At 36.7% G+C, this 22,323-nt stretch overlaps 1 protein-coding gene across 2 annotated transcripts in view; it reads right to left on the bottom strand.

Annotated features, from left to right (window-relative positions):
* LMBRD1 (LMBR1 domain containing 1) overlaps positions 1-22,323 on the bottom strand; it is an 85,388-nt gene that overhangs the window by 41,348 nt on the left and 21,717 nt on the right. For both annotated transcript variants that reach the window (XM_004605884.3, XM_055136945.1), the window contains 4 exons: positions 21,323-21,420; positions 19,075-19,142; positions 5,431-5,519; positions 1,510-1,583 (listed from right to left, as the gene is read on the bottom strand). In XM_004605884.3, the coding sequence (XP_004605941.2) occupies positions 1,510-1,583; positions 5,431-5,519; positions 19,075-19,142; positions 21,323-21,420 (329 nt within the window). The remainder of the gene's footprint in view (positions 1-1,509; positions 1,584-5,430; positions 5,520-19,074; positions 19,143-21,322; positions 21,421-22,323) is intronic.

The following is a 22,323-nucleotide window of genomic DNA, read 5'->3' on the forward strand; positions in this document are numbered from 1 at the left end:
TTGTACCTGATTTCACTCAAATCTTAAGTCTCCCTTTTCTATTTAAGCTAAAAACAACAAATAAACCAATGTTGACATTGCTCATCAAAAATAGAATGTTGTTATGTGGCTACTCCTTAACATATGATAGTGACTATAATCTTGGTAAAATTTAAATAATCAACTATCTTCCAAAACTAATGATTAAAAAAAATAATTCAACTGATTCATATATTACAAAAACCTGTAGTGCCACTGCTCATAATCAGCGATTCTGTCAAACAGGATTTTACTTTTTAATAATTCTTTGTATCTCAGGGTCAAAGTACCATAACTTTCCACTTTGGTTACTTTATTTCAGTCTTCTAAAACTCAAGAATATGTACTATCGCCCTCTTCCATATCCCACTACATGAAAAGCATTCAAGTTTTCACGTAACTAGAACTTTTGCACCTGAAAATAAGCTCAATAGTACTATTTATCATCAATCAATAATAAAACATCTTATTATAAGCAAAATATTTCAATGAGTTTTTAACACATCTTGAGTATTACTGGTCTGAAACTAGGGTTTAGGTATTAGTTTATTCACAAAGTCACTCATGACCATAAATGTCATGGCAGACCCCTAAAACAGGTTTTCTCTCTACCCCTTCCTCCACTTATGTGGTCAATTGTTTTAGTAATAAAATAGTCCCCAACTAAGTTTTGACCTCATCTTCTAGTGCAAATTTTTCATTATTTTTATTCAAGGGCTATGATGTACACAATTGTCGACTGCTGAGTTTTAAGCATATAATATTTCAACAGCAATCCCACCAGCAGATTCCCTCCACCAGTGTTCTCATATTCCTTACCCACCCCCAACCTCTGCCCCATCCCCACCTGTCAACTTGACAGGTCCATTACAAAGTTCCAGTGGCTGCAGCTGGGGTCTCATGCTTTCTGTTTTACTGAGTCATGCTTTGGATATACGGCTATACCACTCACCCATATCGCCAGTATAAACTGAAGCCCAGATGCCTGTTCACCCATTACTTCGCATTCTCTTCTCCCCTCTTGCTTTCTTCCCTCCTCTCCAAACACTGATCTAGGCATCTCCACTTTACTATAATGCAATTATGATGCAATTTAAATGAATTTTAAATCTTCTGCAAAATTCTTTCAGGGGATTAGTAAGAAAAATTTATTAAGTTTTTCCTCTATAAAGTAGAAAAAATTTAAAGAGAAAAATAAAATTAAACAGAACATATTACTAAGGTATACTATATTGCTTCCTAGGTCCAAAGAGATTATACAGGGGCTGAGGTACATGTGGGGCATGGTGAATGAATCCTGTTTAGATCCTCAGCACCGCAGGGTCCAAGCAACTAAGCATCTGAGCACTTTGCACTGAACTGCCTGCATAGTCAAAAATAGACAGGAGTAACCCCCAGGCACCCTGAACAGTGTTTAGGAAGAAAAGAAAAAAATGGCTTCCTAAAGTGATTACTTAATGTTAAGTAAATTATTAACATTACTACACTTACTGTGTAAGTTATAGCCGCCAACATTCCAATCAAGGTCAGAGAACTAATGGAAAATGACAACGCAGCTAAGCCATCTGCAAGGAGGGAAAATGAAACGTTGTAAAAAGTGTTCATGATATTCAAATGTTTTTACTCAATTTCAAAAAATTAAAATTTTTGTTTTTTAAAATACATTCTAAATGAAGTAAATCCAACATGTCCTTCAAATGCTAACTCCACAAAGAGTAAAGAGTTTTAAAAGAGCTCTTGATAAATTGATTTGTAAAAGATTTTACAGCCTAAGAGTTTCTTTCATTCTCCTCAAAATAGAGGCAATTACTGCCTCCTTATTGAGTCTTGACACTTCTAATTTCCCAATCTTGATACTTCTAATTTCCTGTTGTTCTTAATTTTCAAGTATGTTTTTAATACATAGCCTAACCAAAATCTTAAGAGTTTATTTCATCCTCCCCTTTTTACTGAATCACCATGAGATACAGTTACAAAGCATTCATGATTGAGTTTTAGTCATAAAATGATTGAACACCCATGCCTTCCACCAGTGTATATTTTCCACTACCAATGTCCCCAGTATCTTCCCCTCATCCTTACCCTACCCCTTCCTCTATAGCAGACAATTTCCTTTTTACTTTCTCTCTACTTTGGGGCATTATGGTTTGTGAAAAACACTTAGAGGCCATCATGTTTGACCCTTTATCTACTTTCAGCACATGTCTCCCATCCTGAGCAATCCCTCCAACCATCATTGGCTTAGTGATCCTTTCTCTATCCTAGCTGTCTTCTCCTCCAGCTCATGAGGCAGGCTTTCAACCATGGAGCAATCTTCTTGGCCCTTGTCTCTATTGTCCTTGGGTGTTAGTCTCATATTCTGTTATTTTATATTCCACGAATAAGTGCAGTCATTCTATGTCTGTCCCTCTCTTTCTGACTCATTTCACTTAGCATGATATTCTCCATGTCCATCTACTTATGTTCACAATAGCCAGAATCTGGAAACAACCTGAGTGCCCAAGAACACACAACAGCTAAAAGAAACTATAGTACAGCTACACAAAAGCTCTTTGGAAAGATGAAGTCATGAAATTTGTTTATTTCATTCTTTAAATTAAAAGAAATCAGTTGCCCAATTGGCAGAATTAAGCAGATTTTTTAAAGAATTTATTTTTAAAAAGGCCAATGAACTACAGATAAGAACAACAGAAATTGCAAATTTGAACTTTTGTCTTTTGGGGGCCACATCTAGAGGTGTTCAGGGCTTATTCCAGGCTGTGTGTATGGACCACTCCTGGCAATACTCAGGGGTCCATAAAGGGTACCAGGAATGGACTGGGGTTCGCTACATGCAACGCAAGAGCTCTAACCACTATACTATTGTTCCAAGCACACTTTTCTAGTTTTAGTACGATGCTACTTCATTTGTCCTAGTAGACCTGTATTGATTTAGTTTAAAAGCAAATATCATTAAACCAAGGGCAATTTTTAACGGTTCAGTCTTAACTTTATCATGAAATAAAAGCGAGAGTGATCTATTTTCTTTTTTTCTTTTTCTTTTTGGTTTTTGGGTCACAACTGGCAGTGCTCAGGGCTTACTCCCGATTCTGTACTCAGACACCACTTCTGATGGCTCTCGGAGTATTCCAAAAGGATCAAACCTGGGTTGACCATGTATCCACTTTACTTTCTCTGCAGCACCCGGAATGATCTATTTTCTTAGTATCCAAGTCTCAGTTTTATAAAGTGTGTGCGTGAATGTATCAAATTTACAAGCTACACAAGTCACAAGTTTAAGACTTAATTTTTTTAAAAAAAATAATATGGTCAAATAACCAAGACAAAAATAAGATTCTCTTACTTTCTTCATTCTACTACAAGTATCAATTAATTGATCACGTTTAAACAAGAGTAGACTGGTAGACAACTGACACCACCAGGGGTAATTCCTGAGTACAGGATCAGAACTAATCTCTGAACACTGCCAGGTATGGTCAAAAAGCAAACAAAAATATTTACTAATAATGATAAGTGAAATACATTATTAGGCTATGGTATTTTATGATTTTTAAATCTTTAGAAATAATTTTAAGGCTAAATAGAATATGATTACAAAAATTGGAATAATGCTATTAATATCACGATTGACTCAAGTTATACTAAAACTCCAAGTTAAATATAACTAATTAAATAACAGTTAGGGCAGGAAAATAGTTGTTCAAAGACCTGAGGGAGTTAAATACAATAAAGAAGCAATTTATTTCTCAGTAATAAGATGACGATTCAACAGTAACTGATGCCAGGCGTTCTATCACCGCATGTTCTAGTATCATCAAGATATTAATGGATCACAATTTACAAGATGAAATCTTAAGTGAATGTGAGAAAATTAAGATGTTACATAGCAATGACTCCAAGATTTAATTTAAGAATCATTTAATACTGATCTGAATACAAAGAAAAAGCTGATTAAAGAATGTGAAACAGTTACCTAAACAAATAAGTACAAAGCAATAAATATCTTACGCATAATATTGATAAGAACTTGTTCCTTTGAAAATAAAATTATTTAAATAAATTCACATGAAATTCTGAGTAATAGGTACACATACTTACTTAATAGAATTTCTATTACAATAGCATTTTTTAATCTTTAGTTACTTTCTTAACATAACCTCTTTAATCTACCAATGTTCTCGTCTTTTCAAAACCCAAATTACACATACTATGTAAGTAATATCCAAAGATGGTAGAACAAAGGCCAGAAGGACTGGTGCATGGTAGGAAGCTTGCCACAAGTGAGAGGGGTGAGTTTAGTTAAGACAGAAGAGGGGCTGTAGTGATAGAACAGCGGGTAGGGCGTTTTCCTTGCACAAGGCGGGCCCGGGTTTGATTCCCAGCATCCCATATGGTCCCTTGAGCATCGCCAGGGGTGATTCCTGAGTTCAGAGCCAGGAGTAACCCCTGTGCATCACCAGGTGTGACCCAAAAAAGCAAAAAAAAAATTTTTTAAAGACAGGGAAGGAACCACTATGACAATGATAGTTGGAAATGATCACTCCAGACACAAACTGCTTGCTGAAAGGAGGTAAAGTGACATGCATGATACATTTTGAGTAACAGTACTGCAAACCACAGTGCCAAAAACGGAGAGAGAGTGAGAGAGAGAGAGAGAGAGAGAGAGAGAGAGAGAGAGAGAGAGAGAGAGAGAGTGAGAGAGAGAGAGAGAGAGAGAGAGAGAGAGAGAGAGAGAGAGAGAGAATATCTGTCATAGGGGAGGACTGCGCAGGTGGGGTAAAGAGGGACATGAGGGAAACTGGGGACACTAGTGGCAGGAAATGTGCACGAGTAAAGGGATGAATGTTGAAAAATTGTAGGATTGAAAATCATGAACAACTTTGCAACTGTATATCTCATGGTGATTCAAAAAAAACCCAAATTATTTTAAAAATTAAGGAAAATATCTAGGAAAGCAATTCCAGATGTTTAGGTAATATAAATGTATTTATAATTAAAAACATTTATTCACACAAAATCTCTGCAATTGGTATTTCATTTGACAGCCCATTTATTTAATCATTATCAAATAGAATATAAGGTTCTTTACCTAAAAATTAAAATAGAAACCAATATATCTAGCATATTTTACACATTTTTCTGTTATCCTAAGTGAATCAAAGACCACAGAGAAACAAATCTTCAAAGCTAAAATATTTCAAAGGTATTTTTACTAAAATATAATTGCTTTATAAAGTGAAGAAATTAACTACCAACAGCTACCAATAGATAGAATGCTTTTTACTTGCCAAATATACCTTTAACTGCTGTAAGGAATTATTAAATTAAGTTACTAACAATGTAATGAGCATCTCCTCAAAATACCTGAAGGTTCATAAAATATGAGTTATTATGGATGGATTTCATACTTACGGCTACTTCCAAGCTCTTCAAAAAGGAACTTCACTTTTTCCCACTCTGTAGTATTTTTGTTATTGGGAACATTCAAAGGAACAAAAGCACTACAAAGAAGAAAAGAACTCTTTAATAGCTTTGTAATAATTTTTAAACAGAGATTGACTCCCCTCAACCCCGCAAAAAAAAAAAAAACAAATTAAATCTGCATCATGTGTTTATTATATCAGAAGTTTAATACTTTTATTATTGAAATCATTATAATATTCTCTTAAATCTTACTTTTTTTTTGCCTTCATTTAAAATGACAAGAAGTCATAGGATGAAAATGGTCAAAAAGATTCACAGTATACAATAGTTTAGTAAGACCAGACCAGACAGATAGCATAGCACATAAGGTTCTTGCCTGGCACACAGCTCACTAGGGTTCAATCTCTGGCACCACATATGGACATCCAAAACCCTTCAGGAGTGAACCCTGAGCACAGAGCCATGAGTAACCCTTCAGTACAGGCAGATGTGGCCCCAAACCTCCCAAAATATACATATAAAAATAAAAAATTAAATTGGGAAATTAAAAAAAGCAAGAAAAGTTACCTACAATAACTATTTCATTTGGACAATTTTTTTCTAGATGTCCTAGAAAATATTTTCATTTATTAATTTAGAATAACCAAAAAGTTACAGAAATAAATTTGTATGCTGTACAAATTATCACTTGTAACATTATTAAGTAGAAATATATATATTAAAATACCTAAAATAGTACAAATATCATTATCAGTTTTAGGCATAAGTTTTATCCAGTGCCAGGAGAAAATCAGCTCTGTCTTGATGATAAAATCATGCTCAAGGGGCTGGAACGATAGCACATCAGGTAGGGAGTTTGCCTTGTACTCGGCCGACCCGGGTTCGAATCCCAGCATCCCATATGATCCCCTGAGCACCGCCAGGGGTAATTCCTGAGTGCAGAGCCAGGAGTAACCCCTGTGCATCACTGGGTGTGGCTCAAAAAGCAAAAAAAAAAAAAAATCATGCTCAAAGTAGGACTATTTATCAGTTCAATAATTATAAATTATATGAAAAAATATTTATACCATCAAAGGAAAAAAGTTTTAGGAGATAAATGGTCCAAATTGTTGTCAGAACATCGAGAGATTTCAGTCACAAAACCTGCATATCCAAATTTTCAAAAGGTTAATCTCTCAGTGAGGTCTGTCCTGAGACACTGGAATCCGGCCGGGTACAAGGTGACAATTTTGGATTGTGAGAGCAAGTGACTGTAAGGGGCTCTTCTTGGGTAGGCACCAGGCTGACCCACAGTCCACTAATTTTCTCCATCTGTTTAGTCTTGTGTGGGTCTGAGATTAACTGTGGCTTTTGATCTCTTTGAGTTATATCTATGGGTCTCTGAAGCAAGGCCGATAAATGAGCTTGTAAAAGCTGAGTTGGAGGTGGTGCATGGGTGTGGATCCACATACTTAGCTTTTGGCTGTTTAATTTCTCAGGAAACTTGGTCCGGAGTTGTTGAGGTCTGACCAGAAGCATAGCAGCAATTTTTCAGTATCAGAAAGCATGAAGGTGCCATCAGACTACTGATGCACTCACCCCACAGATATAAGCTGACTTGCTAGCAGCACTGCACCTCCCAAAAATGCCATTTTTAATTCACAAATTAGCTCCATGTATTAATATATAGGAATGCAGAGGTCAGTTTTTAAAATTTTTATTATTAAAATTTATTTAATCTTATTAAATTATTTTTATTTTAATTTTCATTAAAATCATTAGTAAATGATTTACAAAGTAACTAATAGTTGTGTTTTAGACATACAATAATTTAATACTAATCCCTCCACCAGTGTCAACTTTCCAGACTCCCTCAACCACCCCAATCCCCACTCCACTCCGACATGTCAACTTGACATGCACATTACAAAGTTTCAGTAGTTGCCACTTAGATCACATGTTTTCAGTTCTGTTGAATCTGTGTTTGGGTACATGGCTCTACACCTCACTCATATCACTGGTATAAGTGAAGCCCTAATGCCTGTTAAGCCAACCCTTCTTGTTCTCTTCTTCACCCCTTAATGCCCCTGATTTCTTTCCCTTTTCTGTGTCTTCTCTATATACCAGGATCAAGGAATTCCCCTTTATTACATTTTCTCATCCAGTATTCTATATTCCACAAATAAGTGAAATCACCTATTCTATATTCCACAAATAAGTGAAATCACCTTATGTTTCTCTTTCTTCTTCTGACTTACTTAACTCAACATGCTATTTTTCAATTCCAACCATGTTGCAGAAAATTGCATAAATTCACCATTCCTTGCAGCTGCATATTATTTTATTGTGTATATATACCACATCTTCATAATCCATTCATCTGTCATTGGATACCTAGGTTGGTTCCACATCTTAGCTACTGTACTAAGTGAAGCACTGAATAATGATGTGCATATGTCCTTTTGAGAAAGTGTTATGTCCTGGGAATTGATGGCCAAAAGTGTAATTGCTGGGTTTTATGGCAGTTCAATTCTAATTTTACTGAGAACTCTTCATACTGTTTCCACAGAGGCTGCACCAAACAACAACTCCCATCAGCAGGGGACAAGAGAATTTTTTTTTTTATCACAACCCAACCAACACAGATTGTTTTTACTATTTTTGATAAGTGTCATTCTCACTAGTGTGAGATGGCATCTCTATGTCATTTTGATCTGGATTTCTCTGATGATAAAGGATGTTGAGCATTTTTCATATGCTACTGGCCATCAGTCTGTCTTCCTCACTTCTTTTGTTTGTTTTTGTTTTGGGGGCTACACCCCAAAAGGATTACTCCTTGCTCTGCCCTCTGGTGGGTTCCCCAGACCATATGGGACACTGGGGGTCAGATCCAGGTCAGCCCTGTGCAAAGCAAGCACCCTCTCCACTGGTACCATCTCTCTGGCACCAGAATTAGTATTTCAGTTAAGAGGAAGGGGGATGAAGAGATAGTACAGGGATTAAGGCATGTACATACCTTGCATAAAACTAACCTGTCTCATCCCTGGAGTTTGGGGAAATCACAGGCAGAGCCCCCTACAAACTTCCTGAGCTCCACTTGTGAGATTCCCCTCCCCAAAAAAGAGGGACTAAGAAAAGTACAAACCCAAAGCAGGTTCCTCAGCTACCTTGCTAAAAGTATTATATAATTAAAGAAACAGACAACATATTTTCATGTAAACTAAGAGGAAAAATTCATAAGCAGAACACATGAATTATAACTAAACAAAAGGATATAACCTAAACTTTAATATTTACAGTTTCAACAATCAGTTGTACCAAAGGCACAGTCCATGACTGACCTTTCTTAAGCTGAAAGGCCCTGGCTGAACTGAGGCTTCACAATTTAAACAGGCCTGGTTGGGGCTGGAGCAAAACAGTACAGCAGGCTAGGGTGTCTGCCTTGCATGCAGATGATTTGCTGACCTGGGTTCGATCCCCAGCATCCCATATAGTCCCCCAAGCACTGCCAGGAGTAATTCCTGAGTGCAGAGCCAGGAGTAATCCTTGAACATTGCCAGGTGTGACCCCTACCCCACCCCACCCCCCAAAAAAAACAGGCCTGGTACTAGACAAGAAAACCTCAAGAAGGCTGAATGGCATGGAGGCATTCCAACCTTTAAACAACAAAAAGAAACAAATTAATGTCCACTAGAAAACTATCAAGTGTGTCAACAAAAACCTATTAAAATTAAAAAAAAAAAAGAACACCCCAGCACCTAGCTCATGTAACAGAAAGATATACATAATTCTCTTAAATCTCAGTGCCTCTCAAAAAACTGAACACTAAAAAGAAAACCTCTGTCTTCAATGACACAGAATACTAGTCTAAGAACTGAAGGCCAGTAAGATTATAATATTCTCCCATTAACTTGAAAACAGAAAAAGTGAGACAATAGTAAAAATATTTTATAGCTATTTGATTAACTAAATTAGCTTAATACAGGTGATCTATTTATGAGCAAAAGAAAGGTAAACAAATTTTGATAGATAAGAATTGAATTAATGAACTTAGCAGAAGTAAAAATTTTATTTTGTGCAGACAAACAAAGTAACATTTATCTTCCAAATAATATTGGAGGTTTCATCTCTTTTCTCTTCATAGCTACAGTTCAGACTTTACATGAACAATTTAAACTCAACTAGTCTTCTCTCTACCATTTGTCTCTCTCTTCTCCAATCCAACTTCCAAATACCTACCTGGCTAATGTCATCGTCTATTGCTCACTCATACGAATATTTGAAAGATCAGTAAGATGGAAAGATCAAATGCGTATTATAATTTTTATATTATTCTCCAATATTGCATGCTAACTTCTCAATAATTTTTAGATTCTCAGTAAGTTTTTGTTATTGATTCAATTATTGTATGCTCCTCTCCTAAAGTCATAGAAAGTATAAACCTCTAAAGTGGTAAGAACTTTTACTGTTTCAAGTAATAAACAACACGTCGAAAACCTAACCTCCAATGAGATTATATTTGGATATATGATCTTCAGGAAGACAACTGAGGTAAAATAAGATAATAAGGATAAGGATAATCCTAGTGGATATGTGTCTTTAAAGAAGACACATTTAATTTAATTAATATTAGACCCATTTCTCATCTCCTGACTACCATTTTACCCTATTCTCCTAGCACAGAAGAAAGCCCATGTGCAAACACAATGAGCAGGTAGTTATCTCAGGCCAGTAAGAGAGCCTTTACCAGAAACCAAATATGCTAGTAACTTGATCATACACTGAGAGTTCCCACAACCATCAGAAAATAACTGTCTGTTGTTTAAGCTACCCAGACTCTGGAATTTTCGTTATGGCAGTCTAAATGTGGGTTGATACTATAACAAAAACCTAAACATATAGATGTAGCTTTAGAACGGGGTGGTAGGTAGAGACTAGAAGAATTTTAAGGTGAATGGTAGTTTAGCTTGACAGTGTTGCTGTGAAGGTTCATTCAGTTTCACTAGCCCTTGAAAGCCAATCAAATGAAGAGACAAGGTCAAAGGGTATAGAAAAAGTTTTGCTGACAACTTATCAGCAGTGTGGAAAATGACAGACTCCATTAAAATTATCATCTTGTATGCATGGACACAAGAGGAGTTTTAAAGAAAAAGAAAACAGGGAAGCACATTTTAAAAAGGGCAGCTTGCTTGCAGGCTGGGCACCAGGGTTATGAATAAATTCATTCAGGGGCTGATCCCCTGAGGCACAATTTCTCATGTGATTGAAAATAAAGATTTCTGATTACGATTTCAGGCCTTTTATCCTTTAAGAAAAGATAAGGGGGTGTGTTTGGGGGGTAAGGGGGGCATTCCCAACATTCTCAAGCATCCAAACGCAGACAGTTTTTCTGATTACCAATATTGGACTCAATCCCTAATCTACCTGGGCTGGCTTCAAATGAATAAATTTTTAAAATAGAGATGATAAACACAGTTCTGGTGAAAGCTCAGAAATAAAAAAGGAAAATGATAAACTATCTTGGAGAACACATTTATCATCATGACTGATATCCGGTTGGATATGGACATTAAAGATCATCCTGTTAAGATCTGAGATGGACATGAACACGTTTCTAGATACTAAGATCCTTGGTATAAAGAACAAAGATCTTAACTGATCTTTTCCTCAGTGTTATATAGAAAGCAAAACTTGCAAAAGATGAACTAGAGTATGTTACTGAGGAGACAGCTTAGTAAAGTGTTGAAAGGCCAGCTTAATTCTCCTTATGGTAAAATGTGAAAGAACAGAAATAGGTCGAAGGAATTAGCAAAATTAAGTGTCAAATCACGTTGCTTAAAAGGATAAAGAACATTAGTGTTCCTGTACAATTACTGATAAGGAGATTATGGGCAGGACCCAGGAATTTAATCAACTACCTCAGCTAGAAGCCAGGAATAGAGATAGAATTATAGTACCAGAGACAAGTGTAATTTGAACCTTTAAGGAGGAAAAAATATAAGATGAAAGAAGGCCAGGAAACCTTAGGAACTCTACAGAACCAAATGATACTTCATCTGAGAAGTATTATCCTTCAAGAAAAAGAAATGACACCAAGGCACTTTAACTACCACAGGATTCTCACTCTACCACAAACCCAGAAGGCAAGCAAGTCTGCATCCTCCTAAATTTCAGAAGGCAGGGACCTTTCTCAGTGGGTAGGCAGTAGCTGCAGAACCAAAAAGGGCAGGATCTTCACCCAGGACTAAGGAGGTGGAGCTACAGATTAGAGCCAGAACAGAGACTACTTGTCTACCTCTTAGAAAGTCTGAAGGGAGAGCATCCAACAAAGGTTTAGTATTTATGAACCTTGAATGGAATTTCCATAGTCAGGGTTACAGATTTGTTTGGACCTACGATTCCTTTTTTGTTCAAGTGTCTGTCATTATGAAAGGAAAGTGTATGCTACTCTTGTGCATAGACATTTTGTTTCTTGGTGATATACCTTTTCTTGTTTCACAAGTTCACTTTGAAGAGAAATTTGATTCACAATTTATCATACTTAGAGTTTCACCCATTCCTAAATTAGATGATACTTTTTGAGACGTGGGACACTGAAGAGATGCTTTATCTGGGTTAAACATATTATATGAAAGGGATATGACTTTGTGGGGGAGGCAGAGAACATAAAGCTATGGAGAGAATTTGCTCCAATAAATATTTTGAAACCCTAACCACCAACTTGACAGCATTTGAATATAATGTTTAGGAGATAATTAAAGTTAAATGATGGAGAAGTCTTGTTTAGTGAGACGTCAGAAAGTACACTCTCACATAATAATAGCACAGAAGAAAGGTTAGGTAAAGTCAGAGCAAGAAGATGCTAACTATCCACAAGTCAAGAAGAGATTTCTCACCAGAAACCAAACTTGTTAGCACATGTATCATAGACTTCTAACCTCTAAAGTGATAGAAAACCATTGTCTACTGCTTAAACTTATTTGTCTTTTATCTTCATCTAGTCTGTTGACCAATTTGTAGGTTTTAGAATTTCAATTCAGGTATTACTTCCTCTTACGTCTTCCTGATTCTGGTAAACAGAAACTTACTGCTTCATCACCAACACTTGCTATATAACCTTACTAGAGCTCTTAAACATTCCAATATGTTACTTCTGTCTTTCCTTACTGTGAAACGTATGGGCCAAGACCACAACTTTCAATATTTATCATTAATATTGTGCACACTATCCCCACATATAACAGACAAGTGCTATAAAAATTTTAGCTACACAAATTAGTTAAACCTAAACCATAAAACCTTAAAACCTAGACTATTTAACTGAAATCATTTATGAAACCTAAATCATTATCTACTATTATACCCACAACAATTTACCACCTAGCCAGAAAGTAGAAGCATGTTACTTTCAAGGAAATTTACTTTCACTAAATATTTCTCCCTGAAGCATTTATAAATGGTAATGAGAAGAATTCTGTCCTGGGTAACTGACACAATACAAATAATTCAAGTTTGTTATTTACTCACAAACTTCAGGTCTGTAAAATCCAAAAGTCTGTATCTTCTACCCTTTAACAGTGACCTCACTTATCTCAGCACTTTACCTCAAATATCAATAAAACAACAGAGGTCATGAGAGAATAATCTTTGCATCTGCCCACCAAATCTATGAACTAGTCTTTATCACTTTTCATTTTTATGCTTCATATAACAAAGATAAAAATGTCCTATATTAATCAAAGTCTTCGACTGGTATTGTGGTTGCTATTTCTTCTCACCCATTATTGATCATCTTAGATAATATCTTTGAGGAGTGGGTGGCTATAACCAGTTGTGCTCAGGGCTTACTCCTGGTTCTGTGCTCAGGGATCACACCTGACAGGGCTTAGAGCACCAGATGTGGTAGCAGGGATCAAACCCAGGTTGTCCTCATGCAAGACAAACACCCCATCTGCTGTACTATCATTTTAGCACCTTTAGGTAGATAATATTATCAGTCAATCAGAAAATGAGCCCCATACTGAGAAAGGGAAGAGACAGAGCAATGAGAATTACTTGGCTACCAAATGGCTACCTCTAATTTGGTAAAAAGGATGAAACCCTTATCTTATTCATGTTTGATGATACTTGGTTGTAAACCAAGACTAAAGTATAAGTTTCCTAAAGCCTAACTCAAGAACTTAGAATCTCTTCCTGAATGCCTATAAAACTTACCATAACCCAAGTAAGCATACTTCTCCAAACCTGGTCCTCCTAGAGATTTTTCAATTTCAGTTAATATCAACTCCTTTCCTCTAGAGTAGTAAAGAATTCTTTCAAAAGAGGTTCAAACTTTGTCCTGGTTTGGGAGGGAATGGGAGGCCATCTGTATCATACTGAATTAGGGCAGGGGCTAGTCACACTACATTTTAGGATGGGGACTGGTCATGCCAGATATACCAATCACATGATTTAGGAAATGTGGCTCTGGATCAAGTGTTATGAGCTGACTCAGAGGCTAAGATAACCATGTGGGCAATCAATAAAACAGATGCACATGATAATCTCAATAAAATTCTGAGTTTTCCAGTATGACAGTCACACCCACAAACTCCCCCAGGCGCCATATAATCTCATCAATAGCCAAGATCCAAAGAACTGAAATAAAGCTGAAATAAAGAACGACATAGAAGGTCCTAACACCAAGCCAGGCTGTCTTCACCGGGGCAACTCAGGGACAGGGTGGGGGGGGGGCAGGTTGAATTTCCCTCCCCACCCCAGCAGAACCCAGGCAGCTGAAAAGCTCCAGAACTCAACCACAGTCATGCTCAAGGCTGCTCTCCACAGGCTCAGACAAGCCTTACCCATGAGAGAACCTGAAGAAAAACCCAAGTATGCGGGACCCAGGACTGAAATTTCCAAGCTTGCTCAGAGTAGAACGGGGCCTCCTCTCCCCAGCTCCCAAGTTTTCCAGTAGCTTGGCAGTCACACCCACAAACTGCCCCTGGTGCCATATAATCTCATCAACGGCCAAGAAGAGACATAGGTCTTATTCATGAGTGAATCTGCTCTATAATCATATTCTAAATTTCAGAATTCCTGGAGCTCATACTCTATCCCACTGATTTACCAAAGTAGCACACACTTTGGGGGGTATAACGTACATGCTTGTAATCTCTTATACAAGGGCTTAAATGGCTCCAGGATAAAATACAACAATCTTTACACACTTTCCTCTTATGGTGGTGGGAAGGTGCATGGTGGTGGGATTGGTGTTTGAATATTAAATGTAAAGAATTATTATGAACAACTTTAGAAAAATAAAATTTTAAAATATTCAAATATTAAAGCTCATGTAAGGTTCCAAGGTTGGCAATACCCTACATATAACATCACATATCATTGTTCGAAGAATAATTCGTCCTGAGGAATTATTCTCAGAACCCATATCTGGAATCCTTCAGGTTCTCCCCAATGCATTTCTTCTTTTCCTCAATGATAACATTTATTCTTTATAATAAATATTAACCATAAATATAGTTATTTTCAGTGGGTTCTGTGAGCTCTTCTAGAGAATTATCAAACTTAAGAGTGGTTTTAAGAACTCACCCAAAATTTCAGTTGGTACCAAAAATGAGAGAATTTTACATCTTCTCAGACTTCACAATTGGTCTAATTCCAGGTGCACCTTAGATTTCTTTCTGTCATACTGCACCTATCTGACCTATGAGAAAATTCTGCTGGCCCCTTTCTGAAAATATAGACAGATTCCAATCACTGCTGCTATCGTCATGTATTATCAAGTTCATGACACGGCTTTAGCAAGATCTAGTTTCTAACCTTACCTCATAAAGTTAATTCACGAAATACCTTCCAGAGATATCCTTTTAAAAATTGTCAGACTGAATCACACCATGGCACCCATCCCACCTTAACATTCTCATCCTCTTCAGGAAAATTCCCTCTGCCCCTCTCCCTCCCCCTTCCCTGCCCTCGCCCTCTCCTTCTGTCTCTGTCTCTCCCTCTCCCTCCATCTCTCCCTCTTTCTCTGTCTCTCTTTCTCCCTGTCTCTCCCTCTCCCTGTCTCCTTCTCCCTCTTTCTCTGTCTCTCCTTCTGTCTCTCCTTCTACCTCTGTCTCTCCTCTCCCTCTGTCTCCTTCTCCTCCCTCTTTCCCTGTCTCTCCTTCTCCCTCTGTCTCTCCCTATCTCTCCCTCTATCTGTCTCTCCTCTCCCTTTCTCTCCCTGTCTCTTTCCCTTTGCCTCTGTCTCTCCCTCTGTCTCTCTCCCTCTCCCTGTCTCTGCCTCTGTCTCTCCCTCTGTCTCTATCTCCCTCTCTTGTCTCTTCCACTATCTCTCTCCCTCTCCCTGTCTCTCCCTGTCTCTCCCTCTCCATCTCTGCCTCTCCTCCCTGTCTCTCCTGTTTCTCCCTGTCTCTCCCACTGTCTCTTCCTCTCCCTGTCTGTCTCTCTCTCTGCCTCTCCCACTCCCTGTCTCTCCCTCTCCATCTCTCCCTCTCCTCCCTGTCTCTCTCCCTGTCTCTCCCTCTCCCTCTCCCTCACCCTCTGTCTCTCCCCTCCCTCTGTCTCTCCCTCTATCTCTCCCCCTCTCTGTCTCTCCCTCTGTGTCTCTGTCTCTCTCCCCTCTCTCTCTGTTTGTTTCCCCTTCTTCTTTTCTTACTTTCCCCCTCTTCCCCTTTTCCTTATACACCACTCCCACTGTTTGCTGTGCCATATCAAACCCAAGTTCACATCAGGCAAGGCATACACCCTATTACTAGGCGACATCACAGCCCCTACCTCAGGGCTTTTCAACGTCCTCTTTCCTCAAACAAGGGTCATCCACCCACATATATTAATGGCACCCTTACTTTGTTTTTTGCTTTTTCCACCCTTTCTTAACATGCCTTCTCAAACATAATATTCTCAGCAATAAGTGTAATTTCACAGTCCAACACAACCTATTTTAGGTTTCCTTACTTTTTCTCCTCCTGAAAGTATGTTCCATGAGAAAACGTTTCCTTTCTGTTAACAGTTATTTCAAAAGCATCTTGTATAGTATTGTTAACATATTAGGTACACAAAATATATTTAGAAAATAAGTTAATGTTGTATTGTTCAATGGCTGATGAAATGGTAACTTCTTGTTATTACTGAATTAGTGAGAAACTTTCAAATTTTCAACATATTGTTAAGTATCATTAAGAGAATCATTGATTTATAATACAAGTAAAAGCTTATTAGAATTGTATAAAGCTTAGTCTCTAAAAGTTATTTATAAGTCTCTAAAGTTATTAAAATTATTTTTCATTAAAATAACAAATTTTAAAATAAATTTCAAAATCCTATTTATCTAGAACAGATATTATGGCTGCTAAAGTTCGGTGACTGTCAGTCATGTTCTAACTTAGGAGCTGCAAAGTACTATTTGTACATAAAGCTGCGTATTATGGTGAATACAGTCACTAGAGTCACACGCTCTTGTTCTTATACTGCCCTTGACTATTTTATAGCTATTTGAGGACAGCTGAATGGTCGGTACAGAAATCTTAAGTACCTCAAAACTGAAATATTTACTATCTACCCTTTAAGAAAGCTAACTGACCTCTAGACTTGCTTGATGATTTAGGTTTACAGATGAATCTCCATATTATAAAGGACACTCAAATAGAGTTGTTTTTATAAAACCAAGAGGCACTTTTAAAATATACTGTAAAATGATCAAAGGCAACAGAAAGCTGGTCTACAGAACTGAACTTCCCTGGGGTAAGGGGGAGAGAAGGTCTGGGACACTGATGGAGGGAGGAGGGCACACTGGTGGTGGGAGGAGGACTGCTGGGACAATGCATGCATGAAATTATCATTAATAGTATTTTAAATCATGACACTGCAATAAAAATAATTTTTAAAATTCTAATAACAAATCACCATAAAGAATAGGGACTGTTTTCTCACTAGAGAAGCTGCTTTGTAGCAAGATATATATATATATGTATATATATATACATATATATATATATCTTGCATCTCATTGCATATTTTGGCTTGTGTGTTTCTGGTTTGCAAATTGTCTTTTTTGTTTTATGTAAACTGTTACCAATTACTAATATACATATACACACATACACCAGTAATACATGTATACATGCATATGTATTAATAGCATATACATATGTTAGTTCTTTCAGTATGTATTCTTTCTTTGTAATACACCAGAAGGAAAATTGGGAATATGCATTGACAAAGAACATGAGCATTTTGAAAACTTGAATTACTGATGGGTTTCTTTTCTTATAAAATTTTTTATTTGGGGCCCACACCTGGCAGTGCTCAGGGTTTCTTCCCGACTCTGCACTTAGGGATCACTTATTGCAAGCTTGGAGGTTATATGTGGTGCCAGGGACTGAACCCAGGTCAGGTGCATGAAATTATTGTGCCAAGGCAAGCACCTTACCAGCAGTACTATTTCCCTAACTCTACTGGCCAGTTTTAATTAAAATAATTAGAATTACTAATTTTAATCCCATAACAAATTGCATTCAGTAAATAATTTCTGGTGCCGGAGATGTAACTCAGAGTTCAGTAAATGTTGAATGTGAAGAGATGATTCAATTGCCATCACCGTACACAAAAATTTTTTAAATTTATTTAAATTTATGAGACCAAATTAGTTACAGTAGAAATTTTAAAAATTAGCACTTCATATATTCCCTACCGCAAAAATAATCAAGAACTACTCTTAAAAAGATAAATATATTCCACTATAGTGGTATGTTTCCTAAGTAAAAAAAATTTCAATGTATAAAGAAATGTATAAAACTTTATTGATGATAGAAGTATAAAATCTTAAGAATTAAGAAAGGAACTCAATGACAAAGCATCAAATATTTTATTACTGATGGGTAAAATTTGAAAATAATACACAAAAATTTTAACCAGTTTTTTATTAACTAAAACAAAACAATTTCAAATATCATAGATGCAAATATCATAACTGTCCAAGTGGTCATCACTAAAAATATTAACCAAATGCATAAAACACAAGCACACTATAAAATACAATTCAAATGAAATATAACCATACCTATGTAAAATTACAGTATAAAAAGGATATATACAAGTCGAGAGATGTTCTAAATGCATTTGTACATAAAGAAAAATGTCAAAAGAATGGCAGAGATAATAAGTTAGTGGTAATTATTTCCTGGTGTTATAAAATAAGATTTGAGGGCTGGAAAACTAGTATAGCAATTAGGACCCATGCTTTGCATGTGGCTGACCAGTCTGATCCCCAGCACAATATAGTCCCCCAAGTATCTCAGAGTTCAGCTTTTGAGACCCCCCTCGAGACCTCTGCTTCGTGTGTTCCTAGAACACAGCTGGAGTGGCCTGGATAATCCTTAACATAACACAGGCCCACAGCACCATATCCCTTCAGCCTGGCATTGAACCACTGGCCTGGCTGGCGGAAAGGAGCTGGGAGGGGGTCCTGGAGCTTCATGAGCACCTCTTAGAAGACAACAAACAAACAAATAAATAGCAGCTTGTTCCTTATACATTTTGGTTCACTGCCAGTCCCACTCCATTCCCAGAAATTTTTTAATAAGTTTTTTTCTCACTATTATTAAAATAATACAATGTCTATTTTTCGCATATGCGGTGTGGAATCAGACTTACCCGACTAAAAGAAGAAGTGCACAAATCACAGCAAATCCCAAAGTATACTTGAGTGCTGTTTTAATTTGCTAGATATCAAAAGAAAAAAGTACATCATTTAGCAAGTACATCATACAGCACAGTCATGCTAGGAAATGTACATTTATATTCAACACTGCAAAGCTTCTTTCTTCAAAAAACTACTAACTTATGGAAAAACAATGTACATGGCACATGTTAACTCTGAAAACTATACTAGATCTTTATTTTTTTCAATAATAAGAATTCCTGAAAAGCAGCATTCTAATGCAAAATTAAATCTCCAGTGAGATATTTAGTAAAATTATCAGAATAGTTAGTATAATAATCTCCCAAAAGGAGAGCAAACAGAATGTACAATGTCTTCTATATCTATTTACCAAAGTAGATTCATATAATAATTGTTATAACATTTAATATATATGTTATATAAGATTTATGTATTATATGCATATTATATATTTCTACATATTTACTACAAATGTAGATTTCTATATATGTACTACTATGTAGAAATATATAAATCACCAATATATGTATATCATGCCAAGGCTGTCGTGGTCTTTAAATGTTTTTCTCTTGCTAACTGATTACTACTCTCAGAATCACTTAAAGTACTATTGATGTCCTTGTTCCTCATCTTAACACAAGTGACTTAAAGGTTTCAAGGAAAAAATACCCAATTTCCACATATATTTTGACATAAAACTTATTTTGCCTACAAAATTATTATACAACTGTGTTGATTCTTAACCACCCAAGTAACCTAGAGTGAGACCTGACTATATTAGTGTATTTTAAGATATCCAGGAATTCAATATGCTAATATTTAAAACTTCTTAATAACAACACAAGTAACACTGGTCTGTAGTGTTGGCCATACATGTATGCTGTATTTGGGGATTCATAAATATGCAAGTGTTCTTTCTTTATCTATGACAAAAGAGTTCTGCAATATGTGGGCAACCTATTTCATTAGGTCACATCGTGCTCAATAAGTACTGTCTCCAGCTAACTTTTCATCCTGTAACTGCAGAGCTAAATAGCTGCAGCAGAAAGCATATGTCCTGAAAAATCTAAAATACCTCATTCCTCGCATTTTATAGAAAAATTTGCCAATTTTTCTTCTACAATTTTAGTAAACTTCTATAAATGCTCTGAAATTAGAATACATCCCTCCTATACACTTGAAATCCAGAAATATGGTTAGTTTAAACTGCAATGAGTTTTAATTAAAACATATTCTAAATTACAAACAGGTTGAAAAAAGGTTCATATCTCATTAATTATGTTTTGACTCTATTTTAAATATTTGACTATATAACACTTATCCCATTGCTCATCAATTTGCTCAAGTGGGCACCAGTAAGGTCGCCATTGTGAGATGTGTTCTTACTGTTTTTGGCACATCGAATTCGTCACAGGTAACTTGCCAGGCTCTGCAGTGCGGGCAAGATACTCTCGGTACCTTGCCGGGCTCTCCAAGAGGGACAGAGGAATCAAACCTGGGTCGGCCGCGTGCAAGGCGAACGCCCTACCCGCTGCGCTATCACTCCAGCCCTCCATACATTTGTATTATGTAATATATTAGAATATGGGGCTGGAGCAATAACACAGCAGCTAGGGCATTTGCCTTGCACACTCAGCCGACACGGGTTCAGTTTGTCCATTCCTCTCAGAGAGCCTGGGAAGCTACCTAGAATATCCCCCCGTGGTAGAGCCTGGCAAGCTGGCGTATTCAACATGTCAGAACACTAACAATAAGTCTCACAATGGAGACGTTATTGGTGCCCACTTGAGCAAATTGATGAGCAACAGGATTACAGTGACAGTGAATATATTAGAATATATGACATATATACAAATTCAATGTATCACAATATAATTTTACTGCTTTCTTTTACTTATATAACTGTGGCTATAGGAAAATTAAAATTTCACAAGGAGTTCACAATCCATTTCCATTAAACAATACTTACTACTCCAGAATAAATTCAAAAAAAGGAAGTAAAAATTTTTTTTTTCTTTTTGGGTCACTCCCAGTGATGCTCAGGGGTTCAAGCTCAGGCGATAGTTGGCCAGGCATAATTCCAAATCCATATGTGATGCTGGGGATTGAACCCCAGGCCAACTGAGTGTAAGACAGGTGCCCTACCCACTGTACTATAGTTCTGTCCCTTGAAGTAAGAATTTTTTCCCCTAAATTGAGACCACTAGAGTAAAAACTTACAGTGCATTTACTGCTATCATCATCATCCTTTTCTTCATAGTAGAAGTAAACAAAAGGAATCCAGAAGAAAACACAGAAGAGTATAACAGAATATAAGGCTGTGGAAACAAATATTAAAGTGAGTTCTATTAAATAAATACAAATAATGCAACCTGTATATTTATATTTACACATGCATGTAAATATACAAGTAATTTGTTTACACAGAAAATGTATTCCCCCACCTGATTCTTCATACCCATACCAGTAACTGTTTACATGTGAAATCCAAATCAAAACTTCTTTGTACATTTGTTCCCTTCCCCCCACTCATGCCAAGTAAAACTAACAGAATTTCCAAAATGACATGGAGGAAATGTAGGCAGAACCCTCCATGACAGAAGCCTTCTCAAAAAAAGAAATACAAATACAAATGATACAAATGGATAAAATGCACATGAAAAAATGTTCTACATCGCTCATCATCAGGGATATGCAATTCAAAACAACAATGAGACATCATCTCATACCACAAAGACTGGCACACAACAAAAAGAACAAGAACAACCAGTGCTGGTGCAGATGTGGGGAGAAAGGGACTCTCTTCCATTGTTGGTGGAAATGCTGACTGGTCCAGCCTTTTTGGAAAACAATATGGGCATTCCTTCAAAAATTAAAAATTGAGCTTCCATATGACCCTGCAATACCACTTCTGAGAATATATCCAGAGGGTACAAAAAAGTACAATAGAAGTGACATCTGCACCTGTACATTCATTGCAGCACTGTTCATAATAACCAAGATATGTAAACAACCCGAGTGCCCAAGAAGAGACAACTGGTTAAAGAAATATTGGTACATCTACACAATAGAATGCTATGCAGCTCTTAGGAAGGATGAAGTCATGAAATTTGCTTATAAGTGAATGGTCATGGAGTGTGTTGTGCTAAGTGAAATGAATCAGAAGAAGAGGGACAGATATAGAAGGATTGCACTCATTTGTGGACTATAAAATAACATAA

This window comes from Sorex araneus, chromosome 4 (genome assembly GCF_027595985.1).
Source record: "Sorex araneus isolate mSorAra2 chromosome 4, mSorAra2.pri, whole genome shotgun sequence".
Classification (NCBI taxonomy): Eukaryota; Metazoa; Chordata; class Mammalia; order Eulipotyphla; family Soricidae; genus Sorex; species Sorex araneus.